General features: G+C 45.1%; 1 protein-coding gene across 1 annotated transcript; it reads left to right on the top strand.

Annotated features, from left to right (window-relative positions):
* The first annotated feature begins 2,711 nt into the window (after nucleotides 1–2,711).
* Nucleotides 2,712–19,152, top strand: LOC102683712 (transmembrane protein 87A). The gene is made up of 21 exons (XM_006627679.3): nucleotides 2,712–2,924; nucleotides 4,545–4,617; nucleotides 4,999–5,090; nucleotides 5,692–5,811; nucleotides 6,030–6,086; nucleotides 6,912–6,962; nucleotides 7,398–7,487; nucleotides 7,944–8,052; nucleotides 8,305–8,366; nucleotides 9,103–9,286; nucleotides 10,261–10,360; nucleotides 10,963–11,056; nucleotides 12,724–12,792; nucleotides 13,868–13,976; nucleotides 14,596–14,654; nucleotides 15,274–15,377; nucleotides 15,957–16,027; nucleotides 16,466–16,527; nucleotides 17,233–17,285; nucleotides 17,713–17,743; nucleotides 18,746–19,152. The coding sequence occupies exons 1-21, from the start codon at nucleotides 2,790–2,792 to the stop codon at nucleotides 18,785–18,787; spliced, it is 1,767 nt and encodes a 588-aa protein (XP_006627742.2). The 5' UTR covers nucleotides 2,712–2,789; the 3' UTR covers nucleotides 18,788–19,152.
* The last annotated feature ends 1,590 nt before the right edge of the window (nucleotides 19,153–20,742 follow it).

Raw genomic sequence — 20,742 nt, 5'->3', positions numbered from 1 at the left:
TATAGTATGCGTGGTATTTACGCGAACCGACCAGCGAGTTTCACATTCCTGGAGCTCAGTCTTGACAAAACCAAGTCGCACCGCCACACCCGCCCAAAAATATACAGTGTTTGTGTATTTACTATGTAAAGTAGCAGACATAAAGCAACAATTAGTTAACTTATTACTTATCTAACACGTGCAACAACAAGATTAAGAATAAGAATATACTGTAGCACAGAGTACTAAGAACTAGACAGACCGGTGATTAACTGCTCCAGGAGGGACTGTGCAAACAGACACACTAAGACACAGCTCGCCTTGAGCCTCTTGGGCTTTACTGCTCTGTACCTCAACACAATAAGCAGATCGTCTTACTCAAAGTGACTCCGGGAAAGCAACAGTTAAAAAGGGAGTTCTCTCAAGTCTATTGTGCCCCCCCACTGACACGAAGAAGTCAACACGCAGCACAAAGCCAAACTCTTCATCACCTGGAAACGGGAGAGGAATGACAACTCCTCTACTACAGCTGCTGTATAGCCATAGCCACTGTGTAGCGCCCTTGATCCGGCTAGGGGAGGCAGTGGCAGACTAGTTTAAACCTCGGGATATTTAAAGTAAACGCGTACTCAAGTGTTGTTGGAAACTGAGAAACATGTAAATTGCGTTTGTAGTAAAACGAGCTCTGAAACAGACGGTCTTGTGTCTGTTTAGCTTATAGGTCGGGAAAGGATAACGGTTTTACTGCAACCCTGTGTTAATGACCTGTGAATTTGTTTCTTAGATCGTTGGAAAATTCGCAGACGTTTATGAAAATATGTAACCCATTTAACATTTCCTTTTTCTAACTTTTCAATTTCTGCTCTTCTTCTTCATAAAAAAAAACGCAAAACACGCTTATGGATAAAAAAGAGCGGAGAACTATAGAAAAGAGCAGCCATTTTCTAAACAAAAAAGAACTAAATTCGCGTTAAGTCTCTACGGTGCTCTACCCAAGACCTCAGATGTCAGCCCACTCCTCCGATGGACAGACTAATAAAACTTCCCTGAAGCTTTTCGTGTAATGCGGGTTTACAAATGTCCCTTCAGTACAGAACGCCTGGGAGCGGAATGAAAGCAGACTTTGTGCGTATTGAACTGTTCTGGAGGGGACAGCAGATACTGTGAGAAGCGGCTGGTTCAGATGAGGAAAACGAGCTGAATTCCTGCGGTTTACAGCGTACAAGTGGTCACCGCTCACGCTGTAGTCTGGAGCGCCCTACTGTATGTTTCTGCGCTGTGCGTGAAAGTGTCACGCCCTCTTTAGCCAGAGGGCGCTCCTTCTCTGTCCTCTCTCTCATTTCCGGTTATTTGCTGTCCTTCCAGTGTTTTATTTCCGGGTCTGGCACTCTGCCCTGGCTCAGCATTGACGTTCCGATGTCTTGAGACCCGCTTGGCACCAGGTCGCCCCACGTCCACTGCCTGAGGGCATTGGTTTCTATACGGCACTCCTGAGCTCTTTGGTCTAACGAGCCCGGGCCTTTTTCCCGTTCCGCCACTACGCATATGGGTCTAATTCCGCTCTCCTGCTCTCCACGGTTCGTCTCGTTTTCAGACATCCGTGACAAAAAGAGCAAGCAAAGCGCATGCCACATGTTTAGACTTGTTTCTACAAAGACGACAGACTTCATCCACCCCCTTTCGAATCCTTTCGAACATGAACTCTAAGGTCACAATTGTAGAAGCTGTAAAAGCGCTATATACGTGTAAGAAATCATTATTATTTTAAGACTGAATGGTGTGGATGTTTCGAACCGAGAACAGAAGGCGATTCTTTACACGGAAAGTTGCAGGGGTGTGGAACACGCCACACAGACATGGTGTCGAAGCTGGTATATAAGGCCTTGCTCAATATAAGGCTGCATGAGACCCTTGGATCTACTAGCAACCAGACTAGGTGGGTCAGACTGGCTTCCTCCCATATCCTCTCCATGTTCTTGATGATAATAAACTTTATTTATACAGCACCTTTAAATGTGCTTCTCAAAGCCCTTTACTGTAAGAAAAAAACACACAAGGAGAGGAGACAGCAGCATGACACAACTGCAATAAGGGTTTGCAGTACAGCAGGAAAGGAAAGGAGCAGATAGGACCAGTTCTCAAGAAGAAGGTTTTGACTCTGGATTTGATCAAGCTCCCGGAAGGTGACACTCTGATATCCTTAAGGATTGAATTCCAGAGCTTTGGGGCGCAGCAGGAGAAGGCCCTGTCACCCCCAGAGTGTAGGCGGGCTTGGGGGACAGACAGGAGACAGTTGCAGAAGGTTGCAAGGAGGGGAGCAAGAGTCAGACAGGTACTGAGATACCGAGCCATGTAGAGCCTTATAGGATGAGGATCCTGAGGTTGACACAAAACCTCACAGGAAGCCAGTGCAAGGACTCCAGGACAGGAGTAATGTGACCAGGTCAGGATTCTGGCTGCCAAATCGTGGACATGAAGTTTGTCAGTGTGGGTTTAAATACCCAAAGGGAGCAGGGCGTTACACCATGTTAAGTAATGCTACTCAGGGCCTGGGTGTCCTCCAATACATATGTCCCCAGACATGAGGATGAATTTTAACTGGCTCGGATGAAAAGCTCAGCTCCGTCTCGCAATGTAACGTGATAAAACTGTCGGTTTTTCTCTCACGAAATGGGACGGACAAAACCAAAAGCCTCATTCTGTACGTCTTCCCCGCCTCCTCCCTCCCGGTGACGACATAAGAAAATGCCTTCACCGGCTGCTCGTTTCCAGTCGCAGGAGGTCGGTAGCGCAGCTGTTTCCTGGTAAAAATGGCGGCTTTCAGAGCCACGGCGCTGCCTTCCAGGGGCTTAAAGAAATTGTTACAAGTATATCTCCTCCTGCACCTTGCACAGCCTCTACATGCGGTGTCGGAGCCGGGAAAGTGGATCGTGAACGTGGACAGCGTAAGTCGCTTCGCTTCCCCTGTGTCTGCGCAGTGCGAGCGGCCAGGGAGAAGACTGTCTTTATTGTGATGTCAGGCTTGTTCTGCGGGTCTTGAAGTTGTGCTGTGTTGACAGGGGATTTCGTCTCTCTGTAGACGTTTTCCCTGGCTGGCCCGCAGGGGCTTGTATTTTTATTTTTTTACAATGGTCTTAATTTATTTCTACCAGAAACTGCAGGACAATCGGTAAATTCCTTAGTAAACGCGACAGCACGCCGCGGTTCGCTCAGACCCATTTCCTTGTTCGCTCACACGAACCCTTTTTCAACGCCAGCAGCGCGTATTATTTCTAGATATTTGCAAACCAGTTACTCAAATTTCATTTTAATACCCTCGAGGAATGAGGTCCTCATTCTGCCAGTCGCCTTTGGCCGGGTGTTTTTAGCTCTGGTACTGAAAAAGACACGCTTCATTGTAACACATGCCTACTGTAACTCACAAGATTGTTATTAGAACTGTTCAAATGTTTCTCCTAAGCTAAAGACGTTAACCCGACTGCGTGCAACTGCAGAAGTTACGCTTCCTTGTTGAAAATTTTATTAGAGTTGAACAATTAAAAGGTGAAAGATGCCCACATAACAGTAAAGTAATTCTGTAATGTGAGCCAGTCCTGGGTTTTTGCTGTTGTGGTTTAAAACTGTTTAGCCCCTAACCTCAAAAGCAGAGTGACATTGTTTTATGGCTGAGGTGTGCTCTCAGTTTTAGAGCAGTACTGGTCTGTGGTTACAGTCATCCTGGGGAGCTCCAGTCCAGGTATTCTGATTGGTCTCTCTAAGTCACTTGTTATTTAAAGATTAGGATAACTTATTTAAGGAGTTAAGCAGTGAGTCTAAGTAAAGTTGCAGTGAGGGGAACTCCTGGACTGAAGGAAATTCTGAATTGTGATAAAAAAGATCCCTAAAATAACCAACTATTTAATTGGCCACAGTCTAGGTGTTCCAGACCTTTAGAAATCGATTATTTAATGGCTATTCCTAAACCGTGCTTGACTGGGGCCCTCCAGCATGAGGTATAGGTCACGGACATGACTTATCATGCAAAATAATATACAACTACAACTGAAAAAATCAATTTTTTTGTTGTTGTTTGTTTTCACTTGTCAGTACAGAGAACAATTGTTCAGCTTTCTGAACTTCACAAAACCCGGTCACCCTCACCCTGCCCCTTTTAATCGGGACGACTCAGTTGTCTAATAATAATAATTGCTTACATTTATATAGTGCTTTTCTGGACACTCCACTCAAAGCGCTTTACAGGTAACGGGGATCCCCTCCACCACCACCAGTGTGCAGCCCCACCTGGATGGTTGTGTCAAAAACACAACCACTATCTCATTAGTCGAGATCATTTTATGTCCATGAGCATTATGATCTTTCAAATGACCGCTTATTAATAAGTGTCATGCGTTACCTATTTATCTCCGTTTAGCCAAATTGTCAATACAATAAAGGAGCTCATGGATAAAGTGTGATGTTTCAGTGTGTGCTGTAGTGCATTTTAGGGTTTTGTCAGAACAGGATAAACATGTTTCTGGCTAGAATATCGCAGAACCTAAGTTTCTTTCAACTTTTGTCTCTTTCAGAATTCCATTAATCAGCAGGACAAATTCATTTTCAAAAAGACACTGTTTAACAACTCCATAGTATACCTGCAATGTAAGTATCAGTTCTGCTGCGGCGCTGGATCGCTGGGGTGCTGTTCTGTTGATGTGTGCTTAGCCTTGTGGCTCTGAGGGTCCCAAGCAGGGTCGTGCAGCCCCGCGTCCTGAGAGCCCGGGCTGTGGGCTTTGCAGTGCTGTTCTCTTCGCACTTGGTTCAAGACCTGAGCAAGGTGACCAGATCAGCACAGCACCGGAGCTCGTGAGTGCACTGAACCCAGAAGGGTCTGGGGCTCTCAAGGCCCGGCTCCGCCTGCTATAGATGGTCTTATGATTGGCCTGTTTTCATTCTGCTGTAGAAGAATATCGAGCCTCACGTGGTGTCTGTACAGGTTTCCAGCTGGGAGCCCTGAGACACATGTGCTGCTTGTTTCTGCAGGGCTGGCGGAGAACTGCAACCCTGCTGTGAACTTCACCATCTCGTGGTACCTGCGCAGCTCCCGCTGCTACGATGAGGTGTTTGCTCTGGATGTAAGTTCCTTGATGGATTTGAAGTCCCTGACCTCTCTGGAAGGTGTTCATTTGGAGCGTGCTGTTTCTGTGTGCATGCTGGGAATGATAGATTGTAGCGATGAGGATGTCACGGAGAATTGCGTAAACAGAACAAATTGTTTCAGGCTCAACAGGATAGGCTCTGTCATCAACCCCAAAATATTACAGTCTGCTGCACTCTTGTACTTTGGCCTGTTGTGTGTGTGAAATATAATTTTTTGCAGTGGATAAATCAACATCGTTTTACTTTTAGGAGGTGTCAGAGAGCAATAAAATATGGATGTTGTAAGTTTAACAGCTTAATGTTGTACAAATAAAACAAAAGGTCAATGTTTGTGAAGAAAAGCATGTGATGTGACTGTGGTAGAGAGAGGAATAATAAGATCCGGATAAACCATGAATTCGTTCCTCTTCAGGAAACTGGCAAAGTGGTTTCATGCTTTTAATTGTTTTAAGTTGGGCCGTACCATTCAGAGGGGTGTGTGCGAACTGCTGCGGATGTCCACCCGAGCGGCGCGCTGAGCTGACACTCGGGGCTCACGGTTTCTTACTGCTGTTTGTGGTTTGGCTGCTCCCCCAGAACTCGCAGGTGGGGTCGTACTTCAAGTCGGACAGCGAGGTTCCCGATGGGGGCGGCGGCTTCTATGTCTTCCACTCCTACGACACACAGGAGTGCGTGCTGCACACCGCGCGGAACGAGGTGCGACGTGCTGTCCTTCCTCCTCCTCCTCCTCCTCCTGTCTAGTATCTCGGCTCCCGGCCACACGGTTCTAACAGCTCGCAAAACTGCTGCCTTAATGAGCTCAAGTATGAGCTGCTCTGTTTCTTTTTATTGCATAAGCAGGGCTGGATAAAGCAATAAAATGCAGGATGTGTTTTTCAACTCTGCCTTTTCCCTTGTGCTGGTTGTCCCTGAAGCTGACCGTGAGGCACTTCGATACGCCGAAGCAGCTGAGGAAACCAGAGGTGGAAGAGGTGAGAGAGAACGAGTTCAGCTTGTCTTTTTTTTCAGTTGCCTGACGTTGACTTGCACAGTGCTGCAAACCAAGGGGAGCTGTGGGACTGCATTCTTTTGTCACAGTGCACTTTCATGTCACTGTCCTTTGTGCATACAGGGCTCTCCTTTCCCCATGTAAAAATAATTTTGACATGTGCCAGCCCTTTTAGAATTCTGCTACTGTTTTCCAGAAACAGTTCTTCTGTAGTGTCCATCGTGACTCTGGATACGTCATCTCTCCGGACACAGTTGTCCCTGGATCGTCTTAACACTGCCTCATCCCGTTTTTATTTTAGATTGATTTTTTTCTCCCTTCTCTGTCTTCTGAGAATGAGGTTCTGTTTCTGTGTGACATCCCTGGTTAAAGAAAGAATTCTAAATAAAAGCTATGTTAATTATTGCTTCACACGTTGTCCTTAAGGTGCCCTCCCTGACACACACACTGATGAAATACTCGTGGATTCAGAGCTGGAGAGTGTGGCATCCCAGACCACTCCTGGCCGAGGAGCCCGTGTGTGATAGGAGTGCTCATCGGGAGTGAGGCTGGCACCACTTGGACCATCTCTGAATATGACAAAATAACAGTCAGTCCATTCTGGAAAACCCTGTTTAAAATGTACATGTTTAGATCTTCCCAAAATAAAGGAATGGCCTCACGTGCAGTAGGGGTTCCCCAGAGTCCAGTCTAGGAGGGTTTAGATGAAGGGGGCATGAATCTGTCCTGCTCAGGGTGCGAGAAATTCCGAGACGTTCAATTAGATCGTTTCTGTTTCTGAAGTAATCTCTTGCAAAATGTCTTGCAGACCAGCACAGGCAACCAGGGGAAGAGGAAGCGAAGTGCTGTGTCTGAGAAGGTATGGTCTCCACCCTGTGGCCTTTCATTGCTTGAGTCAAGCTAACGTTAAATTTACACAGTGGAACTGGTTCAGGAGAGATCAACCAGGTTTATATCTGGCCTTCGCAAAATCTCCACAGGTCCACAGAACTTGGGGATATGAATCCTTATTCATTTATTCCTTTTTTAATTGTATGATGTAAGCATGCCCAAAGGGGTTGGGCAGCAAGATGACCTTGACCTTGGACCCCTAGAGGTTTTTTTTCTCCTTACTAAGGCGTTTTGGGTTCCTCCCCTCCGTTGTCTTCTGGTCTTTTCTGTTTTGTATTCACAACATGTATGGTCACTTGCTTTGTGAAGCGCCTTGGGGCAACCTGGTTGTGAAAGGCGCTATATAAAAATTGAATTGAACTGATAAATGATCCAGTTTTAGCATGTTCTTTCATTTCTGCAGGGTGAAGCCCTTACAACAAAAAAGCCCTCAGTCAAGGAGGAGGGAGAGGTTAAAGGTCAGGTGAAGACCACCTCAGCAGTCTCGGATGTGGTGAGTGGTCTGCCGTCTTCTCCGCTCGTAGCACGAGCACAGCATTCAGCAAGGACAGAGGGGCTCTCTGCCTGACATGCTCCTTATTACACGTAGCCACTTAGCCCAGCGTTGAAATGTTAAAACAAACGCGTTGATTCACAAATGGGACCTTTGTGTTTCTTGACATCGATTCGTAGAGTGACAATTCGGGAGACGTTGGCAGGGATCCTCATTCCGTCCGCACAGCACAGGAATCATTGCGTCATGGGAAGGAAAATACAAAAACGTCTTGAATAGCTATTTTGGGAGAACTTTTAATGCTACCTTATCAATGTTTTTTCAGCTAGGGCTTCCTTTTTTCGTTGCTCGGATGGCTCTGTGTATGTTTGGAGTGGACTCCGGCACGTGCAGCTCTCAGTTTAGCGCTTGGGATTTCAGCCGCATTCCTTTTTTCTTCCTGTGTTTCGTTCCCAGCCACTGAACGCTGTGGCCAAAGCGTGGGAGGACGGTCCGTACATGTTCATCGTCCAGATCAGCCCCGCCAAGAAGCCAGGAGAGGAGGGCAGCACCTGGAGCCTGCAGTGTAAGAGCCTGACCTGACCTTTAAGTGCCTGCAGCCCTAGAGCTCCCACTGTAAATACGATGGTTACGCAACTTGGCAACAGAAGAACATCGTAATGTCATACGTTTTTTAGTGTGTGAATTTTAAGACGTGGGCCTCCGTTTAATGGCAGCCTTCTCTTTTGCCTAACATCTGCGATGTCCTTGTTTGTATGAGCGGCGGCCAGGAGCCCTGCACCTTGACCTGACTCTGTCCTCACTGTGTTTCCCGCAGTGGAGGTCCAGATGAAAGGGCCACACGAGTACATCTCTGCTTCCGAATGGCCTCTCATGATTGTAAGTCCAGCGCCACTCCTGTGTTCCTCTCGTGTCCCGGGACAGTGCCCCTTCTCTTTTGAAGCCTTAGACCTGAACGCAAATAAAAGCTTTTATTCCACCTGCCCGTGGCAAATGGTGGAGTCTGTGCAGATGGCGAATCCGCCATCAAGCAGGTAGGTTTGGAATCTGCAGAAGGTAGTGCAGGTTGGAGGTGGGTCTCGGAGCAGGAGATGTCTGAGGGAAAGAGACACAAGGAAGGAAGAGAAAAAAAGAGTTGTGTTACTGCACTTGTACAGACTGCAGAATGAGATCAAGTTAAAGGCAGTTTCAAAGACACTTGGTCTGGAGGACTTTTCTTTCAGACAAAAAAATCTGCTTAATTTAAATTGAGTTTTTTGTTTTGTTGTGCTTTTTTACAGTTTTATACAATTATACCTCCCCCCACTCTTTTCTCCCCGTCTTTTACTGAATTACTGTGTTTCATCGTGACGGCCAGTGCTTTCTACTTTTTGCTGATAAAATACAATAATTTGACTCTGTTAAAATAAATCTGTGTCCCTTTATTTTGAAATCAACAGAACCTGAGTATCTTTGTAACTCATTTGTGTAATAACCTGAAATGGGCGCAATGGGAGATTGTATATTATGATGATTGGATTAGTTGCAGTGGTCCAGTGGACCAGTTCTGTGTTGCAGGAAGTCGCGGTCTCGCTGAGCAGGCGCGGATGTGAATGCCGTCTCCTCTCTGGTGCAGTTCTACATGGTGATGTGCATCATCTACGTGCTGTTCGGCGTGCTGTGGCTCGGGCTGTCTGCCTGTTACTGGAGGGACCTGCTGCGGATCCAGTTCTGGATCGGCGGGGTCATCTTCCTGGGAATGCTGGAGAAGGCCGTCTACTACGCCGAGTTCCAGAGCATCCGATACGACGGCCTCTCAGGTGTGCAGCCGCGGGGCACTTGGTCTGGACAGGTCTGTGTGATACAGGGTGGGCTGCTGAGAATGTCCAGGGGTGGACTTGTGATGATGATGCTTGGGTTCACAGTTTTAACATAAAATCTACAGGGGATGTGACAGTGCTTTCGTGCTACATAAAGTGCTATTGTAGAAGTGCTTGCCATTTTTTCTAGTAGATCTCTTGATGGGACATGTGAGGGCTGAAGCAGTTAAACTCGTTCGGGTACCTTTGCTGCTGGTCTCCTCGCCCCAGTTTGCTCTCTTCACGATGTCACAGTGCTGTGCAGTCCTCATCATCGCGTGCTGTGATTGGATAGCTCCAGGGCAGGACAAGACAGCACCTTTGTGTTCAGCACAATGTTAAATCGGTGTAGGCAAAGCCAACAATTGCCGTGACACACCTGTCCTGTCCTTGAACAGGAAACACCTGCGAGGCGTGTTGTGAAAGTGATGAACAGGTTTTTTTGAGAAAGATACCAAAAACCTTCTTTAACCGTCTCTGGAATTTCAGACGCTTAAAGTTGGGGTGGTTTAATCCTGTTCCTAGAGCGCTTGTGCACCTGCAGGTTTTCATTCCTGCTCTGCTCCTAACCTACCTCAGCTAAATACAGACTCATTGAGTTTAACATCTCCCAGCTCTTTAGGTGCTGCTGCTTTCACGAGAAATGAAACAACCAGAGGACCCGCCGGCCCTCTGAGACCAGGACGTGGCAGCCATTGCTTGAAAGATTTTATGGGGGGGCCCGTTTCCAGTCTGGGAGGGCTGGGAGATTCCTGTTTTTTGTGCTCTTAATGATCCAGTTCACATATTGAATTGCTTTATTAGTCAGGTAGAAAGGGCTTCAACTTCTCCTTTCTCTAGATAGTGGGAGGCTTACCGTGACCTGTAAGATCTGCCGGGCTGTGGCCCTGCTGCGTTCCTGGCTCGCTCTTCTTACCATCTGCTTCTCCCTGTAGTTCAGGGGGCGGTGGTGTTCGCCGAGGTCCTCTCGGCTGTGAAGCGGACCCTTGCTCGTGTCCTGGTCATCATCGCCAGCCTCGGATATGGAATTGTCAAGTGAGTGTCTTTGCCCGTGGCTGAATAACGGAAGAAGCTCAAACAATTGAGCTTTGGTGGACAAGGACAGTGCTCATGTGTGGCAAAAAGTAACATTAAAATTCATAAGCAGTTGCATACTATAATTTCTTGAAGTGATGTCCTGTTGCTTTCGTTTTTCACTAAGGGCATAGTCCCAGTCCCAGGCCCTCCCCCCACCTGTCAGGTTTTGTTCCAGCCAGGTGGTCAGTTACACCGTTTAATTTGTAATGGACTTACTCACAGTTTAGGTCTTCAGTCTGCTGGAGGCAGCCTTTTCACGATGGCATTTTCTAATTCAAATCAAATCCCCGACTTTTGAGTTGAAAGGGTACTTGCAGATGTCAAGCAGCTTATTAGTTCAGTTACAGGCTTCGGTTAGGTGATGAAGCTCAGCTGGACTGAAATCCAGTATGAGTGTGGGGCTAACCCCTGCCCTAGTGAATTCGGGCGATTTAAGAATGTGATGTTCTATTGGAGGGTGGGGCCTTTCTCAGATCTGCTCGGAAGACCATTAAGAGGACAGACCTGTTCTCTTTTAATGTCCTTCTGCAAAACCTGCTACAAAGTGCTTCTCCCTGCAGGCCGCGGCTGGGGGCTCTGCTGCACAGGGTGGTGGGCGTGGGGCTGCTCTACCTCATCTTCTCCATCGTGGAGGGCATCCTTCGGGTCAACTCGGTGAGTCAGAAACCCCACTCCCTGTAGCCATTTAAACCCCCTCTTTTTTTTTTTTGCAGTGATTATGTCTGGAGATCTATGAAACGGTACTTGTTAGCAGGAATTTTGGAGCTGACCAGGAAGTATCTGGAGTGATATTTGCCTTAGACTAGAATATGTTTGTACATATGGGGCTGGAACTTTCATGTTTAATTACAGTGTCAATAACAAAATTAAGCGGATCTCTGACGGTGCTGTTTTTTTTTTTTTAGTGCCTCAGACTTCCTCCTGCAGGCCTGTGAATTTACAGGGGGAAGAGTTTTTCTGTGTCCATGCTGCTACCCTGTGCTCCCATTCTGATAAATTGTCCTTTCTGCAGGATCAAGATGGGACAAGCAGGCTTCTGTGTGACATAGTGCTGGCCGTTACTGACTCCTGTATTGTGTGGTGGATATCCTTTTGGTAACACAGTATCTGGGTCTCAGCCCATTCAGAAGATAAGACAAATCAGCAGTAGTGCTGTATGGTGTTATTACACTGTGCATTATTCTAATGCCACAGGCTCATGCACATGTCATTATCAGGAGTATTTGCACTTTGGTTGTTTATTGGTAGTTCTTATATTAGCAAAAACTTGATGAAAGTTGGTGGTTCAAGGCTCCTGGTCTTAATGAGGTAAAAGCCAGTGTTTTCTAACTAATGAGTGACCATGCTGTCAGTGGCTGGCTCAAGACTGTGGGTTTCAGCAATAGTGTTGGTCAGGACAAGTTGCAGGATCATCAGGCCCAGATCACTATGTGGAGCAGCAGCAGCTGGCATGCACTTCGAGCTGGTTCTGCTGTTCATGCATGAATGGTACGGAGGTGATTCACAACTTTTTTTTTTAGCTTAAAATGGGCAGAAGGTTACCTTGACAATATGCTGGGTGAGGTAACTTCTAAAACCCAACACACACTAGATGGGCTGAATGGTTTCCCTCTCTTTTTTTGCTTTGACTTGGAAGCTTTAGCTCTGTCTTATGCAGGCACTGCAAGGCAGATGAACAAAAGCAACGTGTCGGGCTCTCTGTGTGACACTGAAGAACACTGAACTGGAAGTGTTTTGCTGCGTCAGAACTCGCCAACTGCAGAAGATAACATGAGTTTGATTTGCAAAAGATACTGTAGATGATAAACAGAGCAATATAGAACACCATGATTGTAATGGATTATCAGTAGGTCTGTCTCTTTTGTGTCCTGTTGTGTTAGGATCAGGACATTTGAATCCATGCTTTCTGCGACAGGCTTTCTTCGGTACTGTAAGGAAATCTGACAGATGGGAGCAATCAAGTAATTTTCATTGAGAGCCACTGTTTGCTCTTGCTTACATTTTAATTACACAGGGGTTGAATCCAGGTCATTTAGTCATGTCAGAAAGACTGCGAGGCACATCCAAGATGTGTTGGCAAGAGGTGTGGTCTGGGGTGAGCCCACTGTTTGATCGAGAGCCAGAACTGGAGCATCCATTGTCGATGTGCATGACAACTGGAGTTTGAAATTAATTTGTCTCAAATTTTTTCCCAAATGGAAATTTGTACAAAATATATTTAATAAGCATGTGTGCATGATAAAATTGCACACTATTATAGTTACTGTGTGACGGTCCTGTCTTCCTCTCTATCTGTCTGTCTCTATCTCTGTCCTCTTCAGGCTCAGGATGATCTGGTGCTGTTGGCTGCCATTCCCTTGGCTGTGCTCGACTCTGCCCTCTGCTGGTGGATATCCTGTCTTGCATCTCTCATTTTTTCTTATTGCCTCTGCCCTGCACTAACTTGCTGCTGATGTATATGGGTCCTTATGTATTGATTCCTGCCCCCTCTCACTCCTGTCCTTTCCCCCGTGCACCTCAGACTATTCTGATATTAAAGTGTGGCTTAACAGTCTTTCAGCTAATGTGAGTCAAAGCTCAGAAAAAATGGCTGATGGGCCGTAAAGGAGTGTTGCTGGGAGGTTGAGGAGTGCAGCAGAGCAGAATTCTTTGATCACCACGGGATCATATAAGCTGTGAGTGTTTGCATGTGAAGCAACCAGCTGCTGCAGATTTCTGGTTTGTTTTCTTGTTTTGACCAGACAGGCAGGGGTTTGAAATAGCATTTTTAAAAGTGTACGTATTTTAAATAAATAAAGTACAGATTTTGGGCTTTTTGAGTGCAGTGTGTCCAGGAGCCTACAGATGGTGAATCTGGAAGCGGGCTGGACTGCTGTGCCCTGGGAATCTGATTTTCATCCCCAGCTGCTGTCTTTTTAGTTTGTTGCTTAGATCTTTCAGGAACATCCAAAGTTCTCTAGAAGAGAACATGTATGCATGCAAAAAAGGTTCTGCTTTTCTGCCTGCTGTATATACACCTGTATATTTAGCAAGTCATATGTGGAGCTGTCATTAGAGTTTTGGACTGGTTGTTGGTTCAAGTCCCAGGTGAGACACTGTCAAAGCCAAAAAAGACACTGTTGTACCCTTGCACAAGATTCTTCATCCAAACTGTTCCGTTGAAACATCCAGCTAAGTAAATGGTTGTAAATGCAAATTGCTTTGGATAAACTTGTCAGCCAGGTATGTGAATAATTACCTATTATATTTTGGATAATATAATCGACTATTATGGGGAGTACTTCTCCCGATCTCCTTGGTCTCTAGTAGTTCAGCACTGTTTTTGCCGCAGTGGGTAGGTGCTCTGTTCTTGGTCCTGCTACACGAGTGCTCTCCCGATGGGCATGGCTGTGGCAGTTCTCAGCAGCAGGGTGAGAGGGGGTGTCTTTACTGGTGGCCTCGGGAGGCTCCTTGACAAAGAGACACATCTTCATCAGCCTGGCCCAGACCATGAAGCTGCTGCGACTGCGGAGGAACGTGGTGAAGCTCTCCCTCTATCGCCATTTCACCAACACCTTGATATTCGCCGTCATCGGTGAGGCTTCTGGGTGCCGAGGTTGTTTTGTTCTTCACACTGCACTGCCGGCTCGTCAGATTTGATCACGAGGTTTTACTGCACACTCCAGTTAAACCACATGCTCTCGATTCTTCTTTTGTGTTTTAAAGCTGAAGCATACAGTTTATTGCTTTTTACAAGCAATTTAGAGAAATGCACATTTTTATCATTTATAATATTTAGAACATTAAACCAATTGTGACAGATGCTATTATTGGCTAGAACACTTTGCTTCAGTTTATTGCAATAAAAATGCATCCTTCTCCCCTCATGGCCCGTGAGCCTCATACTGTATATCTTAGGTTTGGGATCTAAGTGTAAGTCACTTTAAACCATAAAGTCTGAACTAAACAATCTGGACCTTATCGTATCATTTGACCTGTAGAATTAACATCCTTTAACTCGTATCAGTCAAGGAAACGTGATTTGTCTTGGGACTATCTCACTGACCTCTTTGACACTGGGAGTGCTGACAAAACCTCTGAACAAATCTTTATCTTGATGATGGTTTTTCATTTTGATGCCCATACTCCATTGTGCAGATTCATTTCTAGAAAGAATGATCCTCAAATCTTTTTCATATCTTTCTTCCCACTAGCCTCTGTCATTTTCATCATCTGGACAACAAAGACCTTCAGATTCGCCCAGTGCCAGTCGGTGAGTGACAGAGGCTATATTACGAAGACCTTTATCTCTCTTATCTCCATCACTCAGACTGCTGAGATGACTGATAAAAAAATCCTCTTTTTAGTACTTAGTCTATTAGTACGAGTTTGTTTTAAAGAATGGGTGGCTGTTTTAGTCCAGTGCTCTGTAGAGTGTCTCCGCTGTGATGAGATTAATCAGGATGACCCTGGAGAATGTATATCCACTGGAGAGCATTTCCCCAGAGGTTGTGAAGGCATAGGCATAAGTGTGAGGGCAGAGATCTTTCTGTAGAATCCCATCATTGCTACCAGGACAGTAGATATTTTGTTTTGGTTTTTACACAAGCGATTCTTGTTATCATGGCCCTGCTTACGAATTTTTGGCTTCTGTTGGAAATCCCGCAGGCTTTGAGTAAGGGCCGAATATTTCATTTGCTTGTAGTTGTGGTTAGTTACCCTTGTGCCACATCTGGAATTTGCTTTAAGAATGAGTGGTTCATTTCTTGTCCGCTCCTCCTAATCCCGTCCCTCTCTGCGCCCTGGAGTGGCAGGCGTGTTGCGAGGGTGTTGGATGTGACTGAGCGCACGCAGCTGGAGCTCGGCTGTAACTCCTCTGTGTCCCTGGGCAGGACTGGGGGGAGCTGTGGATTGACGACGCCTTCTGGAGGTTCCTCTTCTCCATCGTTCTGCTGGTCATCATGTTCCTCTGGAGGCCGTCGGCCAACAACCAGAGGTGAGCAGAGCCGGGCCACCTCGGGGTCGGGGGCTCGCGCTTTCCCGCTCCACCCGCGCGGCTCCTGTGGGGGGCTGGAGTTCTGGGAGGGAGGAAGGAAGCGGAAAGCGCTCTCCAGTGGGAGAACTGGTTCTGCTTCGTTCTCCTGGCTGTGCTGCCGCAACACTCGCACAGCGTCCACGCCTGTGTGTTTGGGAATGAAGGGTGTTGGGAGTGGGGTGGAGAATAAGGCTTATAACCACACCCTTTAATATGAGCAAGCTTTTTGTCTTTGAATTGGGAAAAAAAATTAACATTGTTTTCCTTCCCAGTTTCACATAGAAAAAGACCCCATACTAACAGTGTGTTTTTTTTTTTAATATCAGCAATAGGATATCATTTATTAGAGAAAGGGTAGCAGAGTTTTTTTTTAACTGTCACATTTTCAGTGACATCTCAATCAGCACTTAAAGATGGACACCAGAGAAGAATTGAGAATTCTACAGCAGCGTGGTATATATTTTATTTATGACGAGAGCCCCAAGATGGCTCACACTATGGTTTCTCTGAAGTTTGAGAGATTGTTTGTTGTGCTTTCAGATATGCCTTCAGCCCTCTGGTTGACGAGATGAGTGAAGAAGAGAAAGAGCAGCTGATGAACGAAGCGTTCGGTAAGAATCGTGTTGTCCTCCAGGAGAGAAGAGCTCTGTCTCAGGGTTATGTCTGCTGCTTCAGTAGATAACCAACCTAGTCAGCAGCAAAGTTTTCCATGATTTGGCCAAACAGCTGACAAACCATTTCCTGTGGCCTTGAGAGGGGTGTCAAAGAGGGGGGGTTGTTGTGGGGTGTGGTTGGTTTTTTTTGCATCACATGTGCTGGAGGGATTTTGACTCCCGTCAGCTGAAAGTGGCTCTGCTTTTCAGAGCAACCATCTTGATTTGGCTGTTTGAATTGAAAATCTAACCATGAAAAAACAGGACTGCAGAAGTGATCTTCTTTGACTCTCCTGTTGGAATGCGTGGGGCGGAGCAGTATAAGGTGGTGAATTTCTTACCTTCTTTAATTTAATTTTAATTCACGTGCAGTTGTTTCTCCTGCTTATTTTCCAGAGGGTGTGAAAATGAGAGGAATGAAATCGGAGACCAACGGAACGGCCAGGACGAACAAAGTGGTGAGCGGACTCTTTGTGCGCGTGTCAGGTCTCTTGTGGAAAAGAGAGCTCAGGATTCACGCACTGTGCTGCCTGTGTCTACATCATGCACAACCTTTGACTCAGCATGCGCAGGCGTGGCCAAGAATGGCTCACATAAACTGTGACTTCATTACAAATCGTGGATTTTTTTAATGCCGTATCATTATAGAAATGGAAATCGGGAAACGAGCTAGCCTCTGCTTTGTAATAGTTTTTCTACAAGGGATCTGGGGACAGTGGTGCTGTACCCTGCACAGTATTGTTGTGAACTATGTAAAGCAGTGGGCAAGCTTACTCATCATTAAGGTTGTAGTCACTTTCTTTTTTAAACCTTGTGCTTTCAGAAATACCGAGATGGATGAGTCACAACTTGTTTACAGTGTGCATTTTATTTAGCAACATTCTGCAGAACTTGGGCAGCAATATGAAGCAGTGGTTACAACTGGACTCTGGACTTGTGAAAAGTTTGTGTTCAGGTTTTAAAAGACCCTGTAGAACAGGTGAAGAGCGTAATTAAACAGGAGCTTGAGACAACACAAGCCGCCAAACCAACAGTTGTTTCAAAAACTGAATTGGAATAATATGAGGATTTTTTGCCTAAGAGTCAACAAGCAGTGTCACTGCCTGATAAGCGAGGGGAGTCAGGGAACTGAAATGATCCAGTTATTTTCTTTTCCCCGACAGGATGAAGATTTGAAATGGGTCGAGGAGAACATTCCCTCCTCCATGGCAGATGTGTAAGTACAGGGCTCGCAGCAGCTCGCCCCTCTCGGCAGGGAGGGCGGCGCTGAGCGTCGGTCAGGAAGAGTGGTCAAAGCAGAATTAGTGCTGGGGTTCATGGTGTAAGGCGCAGGGCGGGGAAAGTGGAGTGTGAATGAGTTTGGGTTACAATTCAGTATTCTGTTGTCAGGACTAGCGCACATCTGCACAAACCAGTGACTGCTGGAAGTGAGACTTTCCCTGTTAATTTTTTTTCATTTTTTCCCTCAAAGGTCTGTCGGCGTTGATGTGTAAATAGTTTGCAACATTTAATGTAGTGCGAGGCAAAGCTAGCAAGACAGTGAGCTTCCCGTGTTCAGAGCGGTTTCTGTTATCTTTCACTTCTTGGCTTTTTGCAACGTTCCTGCCCCCTTTTCAAATAAAACAATGATCCTTGTCTTGCAGAGCTCTACCGCCCTTGCTGGACTCAGATGAGGTAAGAGACCTGATTTGTTCCTCTTTATAGGCCTCGCGTGTCCACAAGGGGGCACTATTCACGTGTAGAACGGGTCTCGGTCTTAGAAGGATTAACAGTACAGCGGGACATTAAATTATTGTGATGAATGTGTGCGTGTTTTTTATTGATTCTTCTGCATATATATATATTTAAATTCTCATTAATCTTATCTACCAATTATATAAATGATGATTGCCAATGTTCATTTGGAGACCAGGGCGTGTGAACAAGTGTAGAAGGAGAATGAAGGTTCTGTCCAACAGTTTTTACTGTATATTAAGACGGTACAATCAGTCTTAGTGTCAGAGCTCCAAGCTCCAAGTCCAAGCTTCATGGAGTATTATCCAGAGAAATGTTGTTGCCCTGGAAAGATTCAGCTCCTTATTTTACTTGTTCTGTTGCCCAGTGTTATGGCACAGACCACATACAAAACGTTTTGTTAATTAAATTATTTATTAATCCTAAGACCGCATTGATGTTCCAAATAAAAATGACTACAGCAGTGAATACGATAAAAGTTTTAGTGGGAGGGAGTTAAGAAGACACAACACCGCAGTGGTGCCTTCATTAAATTTGCATGTGTTGACTCTTAATGAGGATGCAGGTTAAACATTAACCTGCATCCAAATTTTACACCGGAAGGATTGTTACTGTGTGTCTGTGTCTGGCCCATTCGGTCATAAAACACTTTAAAATGATCCTCATTTCTCAGTTCCCTGGATGTCTCACATCCCCGTTGTTGCCTGGACTATTTCTGTGAAAGATGAGTCGTGTACATTTTTACCACCTATTACTCATCCTTAACAAAAAATTGAAAACACAGATAACTTTGCAGATGTCTGTAATTCTCTCAGTTCTGTAAATTTTAGGTTGTGTCAGAAGGAAATTAGTAATAATTAATCATGTATAAATTAATACAGTATCACAGAACATTTGATTATACAGTTATTTGATTTTTATTCTAATGTTTCTTTTTTGTAGGAAAACATGACCACAAAATTTGAAATGTCCAAGATGGAATAAAAGCCTGTTGTATTTATTGTAAATAATAGTGTGTACAATTATTTTATGTTGGTCTGATTTTACTCTCAAATATTTGTAAATTCGCTGAGATGAAAGTAACAAACAAGTGAAGAATGAGATGCTTTTATTTTCTTTGTATTGGATATTTTTATTTATACTGTACTTCCAAACTGTTGTTGGACTTCAGGATGCAGTTACTGCAAATGTATGAGTTCACTTTCCTGTTTACATATCTGGAATTCAGATAAATAAATGCCATACCCTTGTCTGAAAATATATTTCTCTCTTCTCAGTATTATTCTGACAAAAAGATTCAACTTTAGCCACATTATAATTCATACAATAAAACATTTTTAAAAGCGAGAGCATTTCTTTGAGCATTTTACTTAATTTCTAATCAAAGAAATTCTGCTGTCTGATGATGGTATTTCTACTGCTGTCTGCTTGTCTGGTTTAAGATGTTTTTTTGCCTCTTAAACTAGAGTTGTTAATTAAAAGAAATCTATGTACTTGTTCAAGTGAATCCACACAGAATTGCCTTGCGCATGGAAAATATTGGAGATCATTTTTTGTGGTTTAAAAAGCAGTTGAAAATAGACGTCTTTCATTCTGTACAGTAACCTTCAGTGTTTTCTTCTTTCTCCATTGGAGGAGATAGATTTGTCCTTTGAAGTGAGGAACCTGCATCACACAAGGAAATGTGGAAATTTAAGAGGGTGGTAGGACTGAGAACAGGAGACCCTTATTAGCGCTGAGTCTGGAGCGAGCAACCCATTCTGCATTGCTGAGGCTGATGCTGGCAGCTTTGAGGAAATGGCTAGGTGAGATGCTAGGATAGATTAGCCCTTCCATGTGTTTTTATTTCCATCATTCATTTATCCGTAGCTGCATTGATCCACAGCTGGGGTCTCCAACCCTGGTCCCGGGAAGCCCCAGATTTTCAGGATTGGGAAAACGCGAGGGCCATTGATGAACTAAGTACCGTAACAGAGAATAATTAAGAGGTCCTTGAGGTCTGAAGGTTACTTAGATTCCAGTCTCAAATCTTTAAATATTTTCAATTCATCTGTTTTATTGGTCATCATGGAATTGTCTCAACATGACCCACAAAACCTGCTGGGTTGAGATTTCCCAGGACTGGGGTTGGAGATCCCCGTCTCTGAGGATCATGGCATATTCAGGGCACAAGGCTGCCCTCCATCCTGGATGGTATGAGTCTGTCATGGGCTGTACACACATGCAGTATACTGTACGTATACAGAACAGTATACAGAACGAGTGCCCATCTAGCAATCTATAGCTAACTGTTAGAAGGGCTGCAGGACAGCAAAATTAAGGAATAAGTTTAAGACGTTCAGATCCTGATGTTTATTCCTGTCCGGGAGCAGTAACACTGAGAGCAGGTTCAGAAATACAAAATGTATCTGGTGCCAAAAACGGATATATCGCGCATACAGTCTTTCCCTCCTAGCCACTGTTGCAAACGGCCCTCCTAATGTCAACCTGTTATTCTGTTATTCTTCTCAAAGCAGAGACTCTCCCTCTTTCTCCTTCCTGAAAGCAAGTCCTTCCATCATGCTCAAAGAACCTGTGTTCAAAGTGTTTGCTCGTCGGTTTCTTCAAAACCTGAAGGTGAATCCCAATTTAACCAATTGCATTGTCATGGGTAATGCTGTAGGGCTACTTGTGAACATGATACAAACATCCTGGCCAGGCTGTACGTGATGCAAACTTTAGGACCAGTATAAATTGTCTACTGACTGTTACTGCCTTAACCTTCACTTGTCTGGTCAATGAGTGGTTGACCTGGAGAAAACCCATCAAACACTGCAAGCATGTGAAAACTCCTCAAGGAATGAATGACTGCTGTGCTACTGAGCTACCAGTTGCTCTTATTTCACAGGTTCAAAATGAAGGCTTGTTTTCGAATGCCAGGATTACACACAATCGTTTCA

The sequence above is a fragment of the Lepisosteus oculatus genome, chromosome 3 (genome assembly GCF_040954835.1).
Source record: "Lepisosteus oculatus isolate fLepOcu1 chromosome 3, fLepOcu1.hap2, whole genome shotgun sequence".
NCBI lineage: Eukaryota > Metazoa > Chordata > Actinopteri > Semionotiformes > Lepisosteidae > Lepisosteus > Lepisosteus oculatus.
This window is presented reverse-complemented; position numbering and strand designations above follow the sequence as displayed.